The 19,341-nt window shown below is 37.1% G+C and overlaps 2 protein-coding genes and 1 long non-coding RNA gene across 3 annotated transcripts; 2 read left to right on the forward strand and 1 right to left on the reverse strand.

Moving 5' to 3' along the window:
* Nucleotides 1-181: 181 nt before the first annotated feature.
* LOC145205004 (heparan sulfate 2-O-sulfotransferase 1-like) lies at nucleotides 182-5,988 on the forward strand. The gene is made up of 8 exons (XM_080077626.1): nucleotides 182-931; nucleotides 1,681-1,910; nucleotides 2,413-2,510; nucleotides 2,837-2,968; nucleotides 3,483-3,633; nucleotides 3,890-3,984; nucleotides 4,766-4,935; nucleotides 5,330-5,988. The coding sequence occupies exons 1-8, from the start codon at nucleotides 724-726 to the stop codon at nucleotides 5,518-5,520; spliced, it is 1,275 nt and encodes a 424-aa protein (XP_079933752.1). The 5' UTR covers nucleotides 182-723; the 3' UTR covers nucleotides 5,521-5,988.
* Nucleotides 5,984-10,601, reverse strand: LOC145205003 (adhesion G-protein coupled receptor G7-like). The gene is made up of 10 exons (XM_080077625.1): nucleotides 10,390-10,601; nucleotides 10,211-10,330; nucleotides 9,784-9,915; nucleotides 9,610-9,719; nucleotides 9,206-9,413; nucleotides 8,968-9,145; nucleotides 8,654-8,814; nucleotides 8,061-8,231; nucleotides 7,144-7,384; nucleotides 5,984-6,555 (listed from the first exon to the last, which is right to left on the reverse strand). Exons 1-10 carry the CDS (start codon nucleotides 10,558-10,560, stop codon nucleotides 6,410-6,412), a joined length of 1,638 nt encoding a protein of 545 aa, XP_079933751.1. The 5' UTR covers nucleotides 10,561-10,601; the 3' UTR covers nucleotides 5,984-6,409.
* A 580-nt stretch (nucleotides 10,602-11,181) lies between these two features.
* LOC145205323 (uncharacterized) lies at nucleotides 11,182-18,631 on the forward strand. The gene is made up of 4 exons (XR_013853634.1): nucleotides 11,182-11,370; nucleotides 12,795-12,961; nucleotides 17,015-17,088; nucleotides 17,446-18,631. It is a non-coding gene; the product is annotated as an uncharacterized LOC145205323 (long non-coding RNA).
* Nucleotides 18,632-19,341: the final 710 nt, after the last annotated feature.

Below are 19,341 nucleotides of genomic sequence, written 5' to 3' on the forward strand. Positions count from 1 at the left end.
CCTTTTTTTTTTTGACGTATTTTGTTCTTGTATCGTGTTTCTTTTTTCGTAGCGAGTTAAGCGCTCGAATAAAAAAAATAAAAATAAAAAAACAGTTAAAGTTTACGAACACTGGTCTGTTTTTTGTTTTCTCAGAAAAAGTATTTGTGAGCGAATTGGTTGTTTGAAGCAGTTTTTTTGCTTTGTTTTCGCTTGATATTTATTGAAAACGGACATATTTAAGATCAAGCTATGGTTGGCAATGAAACATATTCCTTTGCGGTAATATGATGTTTTGACGCCAAAGGTCATGTTTTAAATTGAAGATCAGTTGGACAGGAAACCGGCTTGTAACCACAGGCAAAATCTTTGTCTCCGGTTGAACATAAGTTTTTTAAGAACCTTTCGTTCAAAGCTGTTAGGTTTACATCATGGACAAACTATTTAGTTGAGAGTTTATCATAGTGTCAGTTATGCCGCTCGTTGTATTGACAGCCACGTAGCGAGATGCCGTGGTCGTGTGTTTGTTATGATAGTTTCGCAACTACAAACCAAGCAGGCAAAATTGTAAAGCCCTTAGGATAAAGAACAAACGCATGTGCTGTGCTGTGCTGTTGGACTTGGACGAGCATCGGAAGTTTTGTTATCCTGCAACATATTTTGAAAACCATCGTAGCCGCTCATTTATGTGTTTGTATGTTTAGTGTGCTATGTACTCTAGCTTGCTAGGTTGTCTTTCTATCTATGACTATGGGCCAATCAACGTATGTCGGCGCCGTAATCAACTGCAGTGATTTCATAAACAAAAAAAGAAAAAGACGGATGTACAGGACTGCCCGATTAAAATTGTCAGTGGGAAAGATGTCGGTTATTCTGATGTTTTGCATGTTTACTTACGTTTTGGTGGACGACCAGCTTCATGTTCGTTCCCGTGCCGAAAGGGTGGAAATAAGTAAGTTTAAGAACAAGAATAATTTTGGTCATTTTTTTAGTTTTGAAATATATGAGTTGTAGTAGAGGGCACAATTTAGTCAAAGAAGTTGCATTGATAACGCAGAAAAATCTCCGAGTTTTTACACCAACAATAACCAGAAATTCAAACACTGCGTCGTATGCGAACGAAGGACATAAGATTAAACTTAAGCATTGGGTATCAATCTAATCCCCTGAATGTTTTTATGATGCCACACAGCCAAAACACTGTTTGTTTGGTCAATTTTGCGGCTTGTAATCTGAATAGAACCACAGATCGCATTGCGTCTCTATAATTACAAAACAAGTCACTGGCCAATGCCTCGGGCGATTTTGACCGATTTTCCTCTCTGATTTGACCAATCGGATTGCTGCATATTTCATGTGAACGTCATAACATGATAAACCGTGTAACTTGGTCCGATAATGTTTTTTTTTGTATCTTCGTTCCTATCAGACCTATATTTATGGTATTATTTTTTCTATGTGATTGCACTGCATTCAAATGCTACTTGACACTTGGTTTTGAGTTATGCATTGGCGCAAATTCAAATCATTTTGTTCTTGTTAGGGTATACGTTTGGCGTGCAAAAAACGCTTGCAATTACGAAAATCACGCTACGTTTGAGCTAACAAATGTCGTACAATAAAGCTAAAGTTTAACGTTGTTAGCCACATTTACTTCATTTAGTAATTATAAATGGAGAATGAAAAAAATATTTCCTATAGATGTCCCAAGGGAATGGCTGGAACATTTTCGCCAGGAACGATCACTCTTGCTCAACAACATCACTTTGCCAAGTCCAACTTTGACTGATACTTCAACCGACCAAAAACATGCGATCGACAATCGTTTAAAGTTCGCCCCCGAGAATGATGTGACACCTGAAAGCAACCAAGATCCATCTTACATGACTGACGAACAAATAATCGCATCTGCCTTGTCAAGTTTTCCCCAGGTGCGGTTTTGATTGGACATTTGAATTCTTGCATTTTGTTCCTTAAACCGTTAAAAAACGCCTAAATTGATTTTAATCAAATGCTGTGTCCAGCACGCTTACACAGTTTACAATGGTTTGAAGTGTATGATTTTTTGAACTAGTGATGCACCGAACCCGCCTAAAAAGGTTCGGGCCGAAACCGAATAAAACCGCATTTCTTATGGGTGTTTTTAACTTAACCTTGTGTTGTTGATGCAAGTGAACTCAATTATGACAAACCAAAATCAATTTCACAATGCGAAAGCTTCACTAAACTTGTAATATTTCGCAGACAATGTGGCAGGTATTTTATAGATACAACAAATAGTTAATTTATGATGTTTCGTATTGGCGAAAATGAAAGTCGGGGTATTAATTCCATGCAATCAAAAAAGTCCAACTTGTTATTTTGTAATATTTGTGACAAAAATAGGTCTCACATAGTCACAGGTTTGTATTTCGTTTACATGTACATATTTAGGAGCCGCCAAACGTTCAATTCATCTTTCACAACAAATTGCCCAAAAGTGGAAGCACAACGATGAACAACATTCTAAAGGTCCTAAGGCGCAAGAACAAGTAAGCACCGGATGAAGTTTACTGATCAATTTAACGTAATTAGTCCCTCCCATTTTGGTGTGTCAGTCTGCGTCCGATTTTTGGGCGCCTTTTTAAGAGCCGCCAGAAGTTGATTTTAGCGCTAGACGCTTTGTCTGTTTACAATTACATAATGGTTGGTAAAAAGCTCCTGGCACTTTTTAATGAAGGCAGTTGGTTTACCTCAACTATTGCACTAATATTTTTGCGTTTTCTTTTTTAAAAATCTTGCTTCGGAACAATTTTTTGCACTTGAAGAGTTGAAATATTTTCAAGATTTTAAGATGTTGATCTTGTGTATTTTGCAGGTTCAACTTTCTTAAAGTGGATTCAGCAGTGACACCTTTTCACGATACTGAAGGTTTTGTTGAGTTTATGAAGGATAAGATCTCTCCTCCCTACTTTTTGCTCAAACACCATTACTGGCTAAATTTTACCAGGTTGGTTTGGTTGCGACAATGAATCATCACTGTTTTTTTTTCACATTAAAAGTTACAGCGAAAAAAAACACAAATTATATTTATTTTTGCGGCACACCTTGCAGGCTACAAACACATAAAAAATATTCACGCATATTAATTTGCAACTGTATTGGGGTATGCCAGTCTGCTTTCAGTGACAAATAATATCGTAACCATGGTCTAGCTTTAAAACACGTGTCGTCAAGTCTTAAAACATAAGATAGCAGTTACGCCCTCTAAAAATAGTATGTTGCGACACAGTGGTTAAAAAACCTCGTGATTGAAAATTTATTATTAGTAGTGTCGCTTGTTTTTTGTTTACTTGGTCAAGTGGCGTAGTAAAAAGACGTTAATCACGAGTGCAAAATTTACCTAAGAGTGCCTAAGTTATGGAAATCCCTGACAAGATAATGATGAGACCAAGCCTTCTTCCTACGGATAAGGCATTTGTTCAGTAGCAAATCAGACAAACCCAAATTTCTTCTGAATTTAGATTTGATATCGATCAACCAACTTATATCAACGTGGTTCGGCATCCTCTTGACTGGTTTACCTCACATTATTACTTTCACCGTTACGGATGGAAACGAAAACCTGGATGTCGAATTCAAAAATGCGGAATGTCTGCCGAAGATTTTAATATGGTATGTTGTTTACTTTGTTGATAACATCATTGTTAACAATCATCTCATTACAATGAAGTGTTTGACTTCGACGTAAATTAAACAATACAATCTTTTGCCTAAATCGAAAACGATTTGCCTAAGCTTCTTCAATTAGGAGATAGAAACAAAGTGATCAAATTTTACCGTATTTTTGCAAATAATAACCCAAATATGAACAAACCACTAGCTTTGCAAGGTATGTTGTGTCATATTGTTCCCTAAAACTTGTATTTAGACTGTTGACGAGTGCGTACAGAAACGGCACAGGCAATGCATCACACCCTGGATGTACATTCCCTTCTTTTGTGGGAGCGAGAAACAGTGCATTGAGTAAGTGTCTGCTTCCTTCATATTGTCTTTATAATTGAGGTCTGGCCAGTGGTTTAACTGACGTTGTAAATTAGCCGCGGGCTATTGGCAGTTTCTAACCTACGCGTTTTCCGGAAACATGCTGGAATGAACACTTGAAAAACGCCTTTAAAACCCCTTTCGCAAAATCGAAAACGTAAAAAGGAAATCGTTAGCAAGGTTGTTTTGCTGGATTAAAAATACGCGTTTAAAATAGGCTATATGCCTGTCATTTGTATTTCACAAAGAATTAAGATATCATATGAAATACCTAAATAATCCTGTGATTCTGAGCATTAATAGACAGAGGTTTGCTTGTCCCCGTAATCCGATTTACTCGACACGGAGTTTCACCAAATCACATTTGTTTGGCGTTTTATGAATGAAAGTAACGTCATGAAATTTTTGAAGGTGTTAACACCTACTTTGTGGTTTCTGTATTGTACATACCACCGCATTGCACATACCGCTACCAAATAAGTTGACGTCAGCTTACTTAACACTACAGTTATGGTAAAAACATAAGCTAACCAACAATTTTGTTTTATTGTATCTCTCAATTTTATCCTTAACACCAACAACGTTTTGCTCGTTTTCGTGTGGCATAAACTGCAAAAAATAAAATATCAAACAAATAAAGAAAATAAAATAAGTCACTGTTACAAGTATATGCCCCATTAAACCTTTTTGCTACATCAGTGCTTTTGTCCATGTATCAAGTTGTTGTCCACGTGACTTCTTAACTTTGCGTTCCTTATGACAGGATTAACAGCGCTCAGCAAAAAAGACATTCATTACAAATTGCTAAACAGCGAATGGCAAATGACTACTACCTTGTTGGAATTCTGGAACAGTTCGAGGACACGCTTAAAGTTTTCGAACACTTGCTGCCCAGTTATTTTGATGGAGCCACTGACGCGTGGAGAGGCGACTGTGAGTTGTTGTTTTTTGGTGTTTTTTTTTATTTTGTCAAAAGCATGTTTGTATAAAACAACGAGGCAAACAAACTCAGACAGAAGTACTGTCATGCCAAGACAGAAGAACCATAACAAATTGCAGCGGTTACCCTAAAACCGCGAGTATTCTCAAATTGTTCATTGCAAACCAACAATTTCTTGGGTTTACTGCTGTTTTATAAATCAGAAAATTTCTTGTGGTTTGGTGTATCACTGTGCTAGTAGGTTGGATAGTAATAATAATTCAAGCTTTGTTTTTCTTACCATATTGCCCGAAATTAACACACGGTAAAGCTAGTAACAGTAACTGCCCTGAATTCAATGGTGAGACCTTATGACACCAAATATTCACACATTTTCTATGTTTTTAGTCGTGCAAGGGAAGCAGAACCAGAGTCGAACCGTTTACAAGAAAGAAATGAACGAGGAATCACGAAATTTCTTCACGCACGGCCCACTTAAGTATGAAATCGAACTGTACGAGTTTGCAAAGAAATTGTTTGCAGCAAAATTGCAAAAACTTGGAATACCGGCAACGAACGAAGTCAGGGATATATCGTGATGGTTGATTTGCACATTAATTACGATTTGTTCCAAGTTTTGATAGATTCTTCAACATAGTTTTTATCTGGTCTTGAAGGTCTAGAAGAGCTCTCCCACATACAACCTCTATGCAACACTACCAGCAGTCTGTCTCGTTTAATCCATTCTTACGAGTGGTTAAATATGGATTTTAAAATATTTTTACATTAATGGTTGTGACATTTTATATTGAAGACTGCAATAGTGTTATTTATTGTTTTGTAAAGCTTTTGAAGCATTTTATTACAACGTGATATCAAAGTAACAGTATTTATCTCGTTTGAAAAAGCGTTTTGGTGTATTCGTCTCTGATCAAATCAAAAGAATACGTTTATCTTTTACTCGTATCGAGTAACTCGATATTTAACCACATTTTATTATCATTTGTTTTTACCTATACACGTCAAAATGACATCTTCGTTGTGCTAATAAATCCTCGAAAAACACACATTTTAAAATATGGTTGTTTATTGACATTCGGTATATGGTTTTTATCAACCATTTTTATTCACCGAACTGGAACAGCATGGTACAATATATATGTAGGTTAGTAGCATATGACGAAAAATTATCTACTTTTAAGTTACAACAAAACAGAAAAGGGAAATATTTTCTCATTAAATATTGACGCTTGACAGACAGACTAAGACGGGTAAAAATATTTACAGAACAGCACTAGACATATAAACCGGTCAAAAAAGCAAACAAAGCAAATGAAATCTTTCAAACAATTTATAAATTGTTTAAGTGTAACTAAAGCAAAACACATTAAGTTCATGGTACAGCAACCTATTAGCAATCAAATTGATAACCAGTAAATCAATGTATTGTTGAATAACAGCAATTATGCTCTTACGGGCCTTGGAAGTCTATGCTTTTTCTTCATTTATCGGGTAAAGGTAGGATATGTTTGCAGATTCGGGTGCGGTTCGTTTCACTCTCACAGTTCCGAAGTTCTCGCTCTTTCCCTTCAGACAAACCTGCTTGCTTACTGCCACAAAATGCACTGAATTACCTAAAAACAAAACAAGTTGACAAATAATTAAGAGTGGTACTAAACTTTAAATTTTAATTTGGCCATAAACCATCGTGGGTTCGAATTCCACCACACCCTGGATTTTTTCATTCTCTCCCTTGCCATACAGCAATTCTCGGATTAATTGGATATGACGCCTTTAATATATGCCAAGCGTACTATATTATTTGTGTTGAAGCACACTGTGATCGTTGGTCTCCACATATGTTTAGGGCTAATCCCAGTCATAAATGATATTTTTAATTTTATTTTATGGTCAAACGCTAATTTATGGTCAAACAGGCAACCCTCCCTAATACGTAGCTGACATATGCAATGGCACTTATATGATTCAACTTTTAGTACAGTTACCATAGTCTCTGTAGCCGAATTGTTAGAGCGCCATTCTCGCATAAGTCTTTTTGTCATGGGTTTGAATCCCACCGCAGGTTAGTTTTTGTAGCTTGTGCCTTACCATTTGGTACTTGCGATTAAAAATGTTTAAGAATAACAAAGGTTTAATAATTTCGACTGTTTTTTTAGTTTGAAAACCAAGCACTGCAATGATATTACCAAAAATCAACAAACCTTCTGTGCTGGTGGATTCACCGGGCAAGTTTACATTTTGGGTAGATTGACTGCTGGGACTTGTGGCATCCATGCTGCTGTTTTCTTGTATTAGGTAACTGCCAGTACTCGAATGTACGCGAGTAATAACTCGACTTCCTAGGCGACTGAGAGGCTTCAGTACGCTGGTTCGGATTGGACTAAACCAGACATTGCGAAGCTCAGCTCGACGGACAGCAGTCAGTAGAAAGATGAGCAGGCCCTAAAATTATGATCAAATAACCCGAATTTTATTTTTGTACAAAAAAGGAAACATAAGTTAACAAATCAGAGTTTTAAATCGGGCCAGGCTTTTTGGGTACGCCTTAGGCCCGCCTTTACACTATACCAGGGGTTCCCAACCTTTTTACGATCTCGTACCACTTGGACGCTCTGTACTGCCACGCGTACCACTTCTGGCAGAACAACTAATTTGATCGAATTATATTTTATTCAAAAGAATAATATTGGCCTACTAAAATAACACTAAAGACCCACAATTATTTTGTTTTGTTAACTGTCCACCAATTGGTCAGCAAAACCAGATAAATAAATGATAAAGTTGTGAATCCAGGTTTTTGTGAAAAAAGAACGGACGCTACTCGCGTACCACCTGAAAAACCTTCGCGTACCACTAGTGGTACGCGTACCACAGGTTGGGAACCCCTGCACTATACGAATTATTTTTGCCGCATTTTACCAAACACTTTGTTTAAAAAGAATAGGTCCGGCGGGATGAAGCTTCAATTGCAGGCTGCTTACAACTGTGTAACGGATGTATTTGTATGTAAACAAATCGACCCAACATGAAAGTTTAGTTTTGGCTAACAGACTGTCGGACCGTGTTATTAGCTTCTACATAAACAAATTGTACGTGAAATAACCCAAAAATTGCAAACCTGCAAACTACTGAAAAAGGCAAAAAGCCAGGACATGACCGTGTAGTAATAAATGTCATCCGAAACCAATGCAAGATATCCGAAAATCCAGGAAAATCCCATGACCGTTAGCATTGTGACTGCAATCGTAATTTCGCGATTGAAATCTTTCTTTGATGCCAAGTTTTTCGTCTGCCAAAAAAACATCAATAAATAAGGTGTTGTGTCATAGAAAATTAAACAATATGACAAGATAATTTTCCTCGGACTTGGATAGAAAGACTACAAGTGCTAAAAATAATCGTTTGCATGTATAGTTCCAGTTGCAGTTCATACTAAGCTTATAAACTTTATAAAAATATTGGTGAAGTCAACGAATTCACTTTTGAAAATCTTAAAGGCTGTAGTAATAAAACAGTAACAGTAAATGCGTCATTTTTTCGATTTAATGTGATTTGCATCTAAATGACAGAACGTCATAAACATTGCAGAACGTTGTAGTCTAAAGCTAGAAAATATTTGTTCCCACAAAAAGTGTGCAAATTAATTGACTATGCCACTGTTCTGGCATTTTGTCACAATCTAGTGAATTTTCACGATATAAATATACATACAATAAGTCTTCGCTTGCACAGCTTGGCTATAAGCATTCCAAACAAAGTACAGTTGAATAGAAACAGGGAGATGCAGGGAATAATGAATCCAAATAATTGTGGAGAGCCGGTGATCCAGCAAACATGCCGTGAGCGATACATTGTGTGGAGTGGAGACACTTCTGTGAACAGTTTAGGATAAATGGTATCTATAACCGCCGTTCCAACGATCTTATATTTTATTAAATTAAAAACGTGTTTCTCATCAAGAAACATCCCATTATGTACGGGTTGGGATATCGAGAGTTGGCTCAGAAGGCTAGTCTAAAACTTACGATTTTCGTTGGTATTCTTTGTTTGGTTGCAAATGCGTACTGGAATGTCTTTTTCGTCATTGTGCTCGTCTTTCATCGTGCTGCTAAGCGCCAAAGTGATGACCACTATAATAGCTGGTCCAGCGTATCCAACAACACATGCCTTTGCCACAAAGTTTTTGATTTGCTTTCCGAACACCTAAATCACAAACTTTTCAAATAACAGCAAAAATTACACACATAAATAATAGACATTTACGTTCGCCAGGAGTGAATATACGCAGTAGCTGTAGATTGCCATCCAAAACCAAGCTGACAGCAAAGTATAATGAAGGAGTGCGGAAATTCCGGTGCACAAACTTTGGTATTTTGCTTGCCAAACACCTCCGACGAACAGGGCGTAAAACACAGCCAACACAATGCACAAGTGAAGAAAAACTTGCGTTTGAGGAAGACTGCGCAAATTCCTAACAAAACGAAACTCATGTAGTCAATAATAGTTAAAAATCGGTACCATGAGCGCGTTAAAAGCAAGTTCCTCTGAGTAAGCGAGTTTCGTGTCTGCTATCAAGTATCACAGTTTTATTCCATACACGAACTTTTTTGGTATGGAAGTGTACTTTTAGCGGCGGCCAAAGTAAGAAAAAATGTAGCATCACGTACCTTGCGGAAAAGTGAACCATAATGGTCGCACACAGACCAAGCAAAGACAAAACGCAACCGGTAGTGCTGACAACAGACAAGGCAAAATCGGTTGGCACATACTTGTGGTTCTATATTGAACAATCGAAATATTAAAAAACGCAAAATTTTGTCTATAGTTTTTTTTTTACTTACCACTAGCATGGCAAAGCTTGTGAGGTGATCTGACTTGCAAGTAGTTGTGCCTTCCAATAAACACATTCCTTTATTCGAGTATTCACCGGATATTGGGTCAATGTATACACACTTTAGTTCAGTGTGAAGATACTGCAACAAACATAGGTATTTGTTCACAAGTTCTCTTTTTAAAATGTCTCGACCGTTTTGTATCAAATGTAAGCAACCACTTATGTCATGCTCGCTATCTAAAGTGAGAGCCTTCGTATTTTACATACCTGTAGTCTTTTTTGGTAGTTTGTTAAAATTACCTTTGTTAGTTTCAGATCGCAAGAAAATAGGCTCTTAAATGAAAGTCATTTACAAATTACACCCCAAATCGTTTACTTGACGACGGCGACAATTCAGTTGTGATATTAGGCCTAGTTGTTTGTGGGCGACTTACCTCAAGTTTTCCTGGTACTGCACTTTTTTCACTCTTGTGATTCAATCTGGTAAAGTTAATGCTCACAGGTCTAGCCAATTTTTTAATGTTTTTGAGTTTTCCTACATCAGCAGACACAACCTATGCAATAGCACAATTTAACACACAGGCACAGCGATTTTTCGGTTACATTATCTTACCCAGTCCGTGCCGCTTTCGTTTGCGTCCCTGCCTTTGAAAATGGAAACAACTGAGTTAGCTTCACCGCTGGTACGGTTCGCAATTTCATAAACTTCAGATGGTATAAATATGGCAGCAGGTTGAATGAATCCTTTCAAATTATTAGATGATGTGTTCAGCTGGTAAAACATGTCCAAAAAGCCTTGGATTGCGGAAACGACAGGTCGTGATACCTAAAAAGCAGAACAAATATGCCAACTTCTTTGTTATCTTCCGTATTTTTAGTTAAGAAAGTACACGCTATCAGCGCGGCTATGGGAATTAAACAGTGGTGGGATTCGAAATTTTTGTCAGCCGTATCTTGCACAAAAAATCCATTGACAGTAAGCAATAATGCTGACCGGTTCGCTGATCTCATAAAATGTCGTGAGACGTTTCTATGAAACCGTTGCGAACCGGCTGAATCCCACCACTGGTATTTAAATAAGATTTTTACTACAGCAGAGCAACTTTTTACTACTGTAGCCTAAAAACAGCGCAACAGGGCAGCTCCAATCACAGATATAGGTTGTTGCTGCTCAAACTTTGTTCAAACAAAAAATTCCCAATTGAACAAAGATCAGAAATCCACACAACATTTTCAGTTTACTGTGTAGCGTTTGTACCAATGCCCCGGGAACAATCGCGTCTGTCCCTAATTTGCTTGCAGTTTTACCGCCGCTTAATTGCTATTATCTTTAACTCCCTTTCTTTCACTGTTGTGCGGTAAGTCACGTCCCTTCTGTGAGTTTTATTTCACCTGACGGTGACTGTAAACCATAAACTATATTTGTCGAATAGTTGTGATATTTTACAGAGAATACTCATAAAATAGTTTGGTTTGCTGAGAATATTTAGAACCATGCATTATGTACCTATACTGTAGCCTTGATTTTTCGCTAAAATCCAAGACATGTCGGGGAAATTTCGGACGTCTAGTAAACTTACATCAGCTACCAAAGGTAAGCTTTACTAGTTATTTTTTTAACAGGTCTATAATTTGTTTACATGCCTTGTCCCAGATCATTTTTTTTTCATTATTATCTATAATTTGTAACATCGTAGAATCACTTAATACATACTTTGATCTCGACCAGTGCGTAACTAGTATAGTTTAGATTCGGTTTGAAAACTTTTTAAGTACGACTGAAAACCTTTGAACTTTTCAACTTGTTAAAGTAGTTATGAACTGTTACAACTGGCCATAATGTTAAATGCAAACTCTGCTGCGATACAAATGCGGTGTGCTGGGGTTTAACAAGATAAGCTGTATTTTATTTGGAAATTAAAGTGAAGACTGTTCCAATTTCTGTGTAATTAAACGTGGGCATATAATGTCTGTTGAATGCACTTTGACGATGTTCTACAACATTTTCATGTTTTCGTAGTGCATGTTATGTTTGACTACGAACATTTTCGTAAGTGACAAGTTTGACCGAAAATTGTAAAAAATCGCTATTAATTGCTTCTTTCATCTGGTAACCCTGGGTCGAACCGTGTTTGATCGTACCTGGATACATGATGTTAATCTTGTTTTGTGTTTGTGAAATGCACGTGCTTACAATTATAATATAAATGAAACACCTTTCCAGAAATCCTAATGTTGCGATGATTTTGCTTACATAAGTAAATTAATACCGAAAAAACTTACGACAACAGCCACGTTCTCGCTTTCGATGGTTGTGATGTCTGTGTTGTTGCCTAAAGTTAGGTGTGAAGCAATAGACTGCAATGACTCAATCAAACCCGGTTGTCCACTGCTGTCGTTGTTTTTGATGTTGGCCGTAGAAACTGAGCTTAGTGTGTGAACGAGATTGCTCAAAATTGAAGTAGAAATCTAAAAAGTTAATGGCAAAGTTGGTAATGTTATTTCAGTAATGGTGAAGATATTGTCTTTTAGTATCAATTATTTTTGCGAAAACCATGTTTATTGATTAAACATCTGTTCCAAAAAATACATATATGGCAACAAACTTTTATACGTATAACACATATTAGGACAGTGAAAATGCGTTCTCACGTTTGTTTGAGATTTGTTTAAAACGTTGTTGAGATTCTGGACGAAATTGCCCACATTTTGGGTGTCGTCATGAGTTAGGTTTTGACCGGTGACAAGAAGAAGAACGAGACTCGTTTGATTTTCGATAGACGACTCATTAGCTGCAATATTCTGTCAAAAAATTGCTCAATAGGTTTTGTGGCATGACTTGGTACGCTTGCGTATCTACCACTTCGCTGTCTGCAACACTTTTTGCATGGCTTACAACAGAAATAATAGTCGCCTTTACTTTTTACTTAGATCCTTTTAATCCGTAGCGTGGGCTCTTTAAGATTTTTTAGCGTTTCTCAGGATATGTCTCCATCAGTTTTTTATGTTTACGTATAGGTTACGCGGCTCAGATCATTGAACCAAATGCGTCCGATTAATTTCCAAACCTGATGTGTAACGCCACCAAGTGTTACTGTGCAAGGGAGTTCAACGTAAGAACCGCGGTCAAATGAAGCGAGATGTGTTGTCTTGGAAGTGCTCGTCCTACACGTTAATGACGCACGGTAACGACCTTTAAATAGAATAGTACTGTCACACATACGTTTGTATTATGACGAGTAATAAAAGTTTACTAACCGTTTGTGCATTTTTCGACACTAAACGCTTTTTGGTCTATAAAGGTCGTGTGAAAGGTGAGTCCATTGATACTCTCAGACTTGCATGTTGCTAAAAACAATGTCGCAGTTTTATGGTAATGACGATCTTAGAAGTGCACTTGTAATGTGATATTAATGTTTACGTCTTTAGCATAGTCTATATTTTATTACAGTAAGTTAGTTAGTTAAGTAAGAAACTTGTTGCATTGTTTTTACCTGTTACGAAACGTAAAGTTTAAATTTAGAAAAATATACCAGACATACAAGTAGGCGGCATGTTTCTATGCGAGCTTCAAGTTCCCAGCTATACATAAAAAGCTCTACCATGCAGTTACTGATGTGATCGCTTACCAACACATTCGTTAGTCCTGTTGTCAATTTCGTATCCGTCTTTACAGACGCAGGTCATGTTCTTGCAAATTGCGTTGATCAAACATTTTGGAATGCACTGGTCTTAAAAAAACATTTGTGCACTTGTGAATATACATAAATCAATAAAGTTCCCGTTATTTTATTTAAAATAATAAACACGTGCACTATTTCATTATGCAAGTATTTGTTTTGGACCGCAACTTTCTGTCTAAGTAATTCAATCAAAATACTTGTTTAATTACACAATTACAGTCTATAAAATTAATATATTTTGCCTATTTATTTTAAAAAATAGAATAAATTGAATGTTGCAGTGAAACAACACAATTAGGATCAAATTAAAGTGGGATTAATGCAATGTCTGTGCATAGGATCTACATCTTAAATAAGCTTAGATAAACCTATCACTTGTGTTCAGACAAACAATGTACAAACTTACAGAGGCAACATATTTTACATTTATTGGCATTTTTAGAGCACAATCATCAACACATACCAATAAATGTTTGCAATCATCAACACATACCAATAAATGTTTGATATTTTACTTAATTTCCAGGCAATGTTCTTGTAACTTTTTTAAAAATATTTAAAAAGCAAACAGTTTCTGCACAACTAAATGCCCAACTCAGTTAACGCTACCTAAATTGGCAACGGGAATCTTCTATTACTGTATTTGTACCATATACCTTCACATGTCCATCCATCGCCGGAATAGCCTTCATTGCATGTGCATGTGTAAGACCCATCTGTGTTCATGCATGCGGCGTTTTTGCTGCAATTATTGTTTTTGAAAGCACACTCATCAAGATCTGTCAACATTTTTTATTTTGCTTTTTTTGGCAGCCGTCATTTGTCAAAAAATGCGTTATAAATGTTTGTTAATATTTCACTTAATTTCCAGGCAATGTTTTTTGTAACTTTTAAAAAATATTGAAAGCACACAGTTTTTGCACAACTACATGCCCAACTTAGTTATAACCACTTAAATTGGCAACGGGAAACTTCTAATACTGTATTTGTACCATATACCTTCACATGTCCTTCCATCACCGGAATAGCCTTCATTACATCGACATGTGTAAGACCCATTTGTGTTCATGCATGCCGCGTTTTTGCTGCAATTATTGTTTTTGGAGTCACACTCGTCAACATCTGCAAACAAATGTCCCTTTTTGTTCAACTTTTGCAACCGCAATTTATCAAAAAATGCGTTATATTGGTGACATCAATGATAAAACAGATGCAAATTAAAAACAAACAAAAATAACAACATATTTTTAGGGTTCTTGCATCACCCATCTTTTCATGTAATAGTAACTACGAAAATTAACAAATCACATACCTTCACATGACTTTCCGTCACCCAAAAAGCCTGTTTTGCACATACATGTGTAAGATCCCTGGGTGTTGTTGCATGTGGCGTTACTGTTGCAATCATTTGTGCTTTTAGGAGAACACTCATTGACATCTATTTACAGCCGCAACATTAATAAACAAGACCATGGAATTTATATTTTAACATTGTTGCATTTTCTATACCGATGGCTTCGAAACGTTTCATTATTTTATTTATAACTGGCTCTTCTTAACTTTTTTAAACCAGCTGTCTAAATTGAATGTATTCAGCTGAATATCTATTCAAGCATAATGAAAGCTCAACTTAACAATGATTCAAAAGCTGTCTTGCTTGTATTCACCAAAGATGATCAGGTTGTTAACGTAACCAACCCAAAATAACCTGCAGGGAATATTGCTCGGCAAATTGTACCGATGTACACACAACTCAACGCTCCTATAACTGCGCCATATGATTAATATCATAGTTTACAAAAATATTGTGAGCTATTGGCGTTTCCACCGAAATCGCTTTGCGAACCCCAGTTTGGGAACCGTTGTTAAACCGAGTAAACAACCGAGTGTACTGTACCTTTACATGACTTTCCATCACCAAAATACCCATCTGTACACGTACATGCGTAAGATCCTTCTGTGTTAGTGCATAAGGCCTGTTTGCTACAATCATTGGAGCTTTCGGATTCACATTCATTGTTATCTGGCAACAAATTATTTTAAGTGTATATGTAACTGTCATCAATGTGTGCACATGAGGTTTTGGTTGATTTTCAGGTTATATTTGATAAAGTAGGCTTTTGGATTAAAAAAAAAGGATTTTCCTGCAAAAATTATTACCTGTACTTCACAGTAACTACTAAGAATGGTCAGTATTTGTAATGCAGGGACAACTCAAACTTTTGTAAATCATACGTCTTACCACTGCAATTAAATCCATCTCCCATGTATCCCCTTTGACATACACAGAAATATCCTCCTGGGTAGCTAGAACATATTCCGTGCAAGGGGTCGCATTTATGGACTCCTTGCTTGCATTGGTCAATGACTAAAAACGCATCGTATTACTTTAAATTATAATACAAGAAACAAAAATCGCTTTTAAATGGTGTATATCAGGGGTCGGTCGGCAACCCCTGGCACGCGTGCCAAGGTTGGCACACGAGGTGGTCAACCGATATGCCTGTTTTTATATTGAAGTAACAATTTAACCTGTTACACTGCTTGTTTATAGTTTTTATCATGCCATTGTCTTAAAATTCAGCAATAAATGCACAAAACACTCTGTTTTCTCTTTATTGTTGATATCTTCTGGCACGAACCACTATTATTTATAGAAAAGGGTTTGGCACGCGTGGTCATTAAAACATGGAAACAACAAATAAATATGCACGCGTCGCCTAAAAGGTTGCCGACCCCTGGTGTATATAATAGACTTTGAATATTTTCAACCACTCCTGATTCAACGAAACGTTGGTGACCCCTGTAAGCAAAATATACTATATATTCCTAAACTGTGGTCCGCGAAGCGATTCGGCAGGACAGCCAAAAGCTTGTTGCTTTGTACATCCTTATTTCATGTGATATTTATGTATATGTAATTAATATATATTATGTATTAGAATAATATAGGACACATCTTCCACAAAAGGCGTGTTTGCAAGGGGTTTCTGCAAAAGGCTTGTGTTGTTTCTGTCGCACCGCTTCACATTATTATTTAACTAGTTGAGATGTTAATTGTTAACGTATTAGCACAACTCTCCCAGCAGATACCAAAACGACCTTTTGGTCAAGTGTTAAAGACTGTATTTTTCTGCTGACCTTGACAATGACTTCCGTTTCCGTGGTAGCCATTTCCACAGGAACAGTTAAAAGAGCCGAGTGTGTTGATGCAGTTTGCCATTGTGTGACAGTTGTCGAGGTCAGCGTGGCATTCGTCTACGTCTAAACAGGTCACAAAACTCACCATGTTCAACATTCATGCAATTTTAATCATGCCGCCATTTTAACATATTGCCACGTGGCAATTGTTTGTCATTTAACTTCTATTTATTTTTTGTTACAAGCTAAGGTTAGACTAGTGAAAACATTACCAGTGCACGAAATGCCATCCCCGCTAAATCCAGTGTTGCAACTGCAGAGAAAAGATCCGTCTGTGTTTTGGCAAGTTGCGTTTTGGTGACAATTGTGCGTGCTTTCCTCGCACTCGTCCATGTCTAAAATTACACCTTTTAGAAAAGTTTAAACACTGGATACGACAATTCTTACCGGTGCAGGTGTATCCATCTCCACGAGAACCTGCTATACAGGTACAAAAATAACTGCCGGGGTAATTGTTGCATTGTCCATACTTTGCATCACAGCCGTGTGTTCCCTGTAGACATTCATTTACATCGGCGACTGCTGTAAGCATAAATGCAAAGAATGTAATTCTGGACAGGATGTTAAACTACAAAAGCCTATACGTAACTAACAACCAGCATAAATGTTTCTCAGTTTTTGCACATTCAGCAGATGGGAAATAAGTTAAATAACTTGTAATAACGAAGAGTCGGTTTTGGCCGAATGCTATCGTTTAAATAAGCAGATTTGTGATGCATACTTTATGCATACTTTATGAAATCTCCTACACAACTATTGTTCAAAATTTCAAACCATATTTTTAGAGTCGACTGCAACTTACCAGCTGATGAGACGTGGATGCAAAAGTAAAACACGACTGCTCCCAAGAAATACTTCCACATCCCCAGGCACTGCAGAAAAACGTAATACTTTACTTAATATGTTAGATTCTATCGTCTATCGCGTTACGGGGCAGCTTCTTGATCAATAAACTTATTATTATGGACTAACATATTACCTAAGCTGCCCTTCCGTTATATAGCAATCTAAACGCCTCCCACAACACTTAGAGATCTTGCAGCAATACGTTTACGTCTAAATTAAGTATTTGGAGCCGTCAAACGTGGGGGTTGTTATTGGTATTTCTGGTAACTGTGTGGAGTTTAGTAGGAGCAATACTGTGACGTGTTGTTATTTTCGTTATTCCTCTGCCCTGCAAACAACATGACGCTGGTATGCGGTGTTACAAGCTGGTTGTGCATCAAAAATATTGTTATTTGCACCGACCCGTTGGTAGACAACCAGCTTGCAACATTCAAACGTCAAACATGATGTCAATATGTAGGAGAATAAAACGTCACAAAACTGAAAACGTTTAATAGCGCAATAAATAGAAAACAGACCATAAGATCCTAGAAATCGACGACTATGTTACAAATACTGCTGTTGTATAATGCTACACCTATAAGTTGAAATTTTTTCCTGATAAAAATTAGATGGTTTGTAAACCATTTAATTGGACGTCAGACTCTTTTTTGGGGTATACGGTATTTTCAGGGCCGCGGTCTACAGAATAAGCCAACTTGTACAGAGTCATTTTTGGAGTTATCTATTGTTGCATTGACTCAACACCGCTTTTATCGCCGGTTTGCCAGCAAGAAGCAAAAAATGACGCACGCGAAGAGGCTGATCATCATTGGTGGCAAAAGTAAATAACGCCAAAAAATACTCCGTACAAGTTGACTAAAAGAACCAAGTTTAGGGCTAAGTTTGCACATTTTAATTTTTTCTGTAGAGCGCAGCCCTTTGGTCGCCAAAGCACACTGTTTTCAGTTTCGTGTCCTACACAGCAGTAGGGTTACAACCATTCCATTACTTCAAACCCTAAAACAGGGGTGTCCAACCTTTTTGGCCAAAGGGCCACATGCGGTTTACGAATGATTGCGCGGGCCCATTGAGTGTTTACTGCTAATTTGTAATCTTAGAAACAGCTGTCTTATAATTTCTAATGAAAATCCTCACACCGAAATTCTAATCTTACAAATGTGTGTTATCCTTGTTTACAATTGTAAGAACAATAAACACACCAAGATATAGTTAAGTCTACAAAGTTTTTCCCACACATCGACATTTCAATGTGAAGTTTGGCACTGTTTTTCTCTAACAAGTTTGGCAATATTCGGTGATATGGACGATGTAGCAATGCGAAGCGTGTTATGCATATGGCTATAAAAAATAGCGATCTTACAGAGGATTTGAAGTCACATGTCAATCCTTTTTGAAATATTCTGTTATTAGCGTTACTTGCTTTTTGTTTCCTGGTTGACATAATCTGTGTCACTGCAGAGTGTGAAAGATATTTCACTGCTAAATGCGTTTTGCGCGAGTCTCTGATACCAGATGTACTTAAATGAGGCAAGAAATATTACTGACCGACTCTTGAAGCACGCCTATAAGATTGTGACGTAACAATGTAAAAATTGTGATGCGTAATAATGTGCATTGTGGCGAAATAAAAGCAACTTGAACAGTTGTGTATTGTTACTCCATTAACGAAGAAATAAAGCAAACGATAAATGTCAATTGTTCCGAATGAAAGTTCGCCATAGATTACGTAGGCTATTTAGTTGACAATATGAGTCTTTTTAAAAAATGCCGCGCGGGCCACTCAGAATCTTCCTGCGGGCCACATGTGACCCGAGGGCCACGGGTTAGACACC

Source organism: Phallusia mammillata, chromosome 8 (assembly GCF_965637545.1).
Source record: "Phallusia mammillata chromosome 8, kaPhaMamm4.hap1.1, whole genome shotgun sequence".
Taxonomy (NCBI): Eukaryota; Metazoa; Chordata; class Ascidiacea; order Phlebobranchia; family Ascidiidae; genus Phallusia; species Phallusia mammillata.

Coding starts and splice junctions, on each gene's coding strand:
- LOC145205004 (XM_080077626.1), top strand. CDS start 724: ATGACTATGGGCCAATCAACGTATGTCGGCGCCGTAATCAACTGCAGT. Junction 932..1,680: donor TGCCGAAAGGGTGGAAATAA/GTAAGTTTAAGA, acceptor TATTTCCTATAG/ATGTCCCAAGGGAATGGCTG. Junction 4,936..5,329: donor TGACGCGTGGAGAGGCGACT/GTGAGTTGTTGT, acceptor CTATGTTTTTAG/TCGTGCAAGGGAAGCAGAAC.
- LOC145205003 (XM_080077625.1), bottom strand. CDS start 10,560: ATGTTTTACCAGCTGAACACATCATCTAATAATTTGAAAGGATTCATT. Junction 9,414..9,609: donor ATGGTTCACTTTTCCGCAAG/GTACGTGATGCT, acceptor TCGTTTTGTTAG/GAATTTGCGCAGTCTTCCTC. Junction 8,232..8,653: donor TGTGCAAGCGAAGACTTATT/GTATGTATATTT, acceptor TTTTTTTGGCAG/ACGAAAAACTTGGCATCAAA.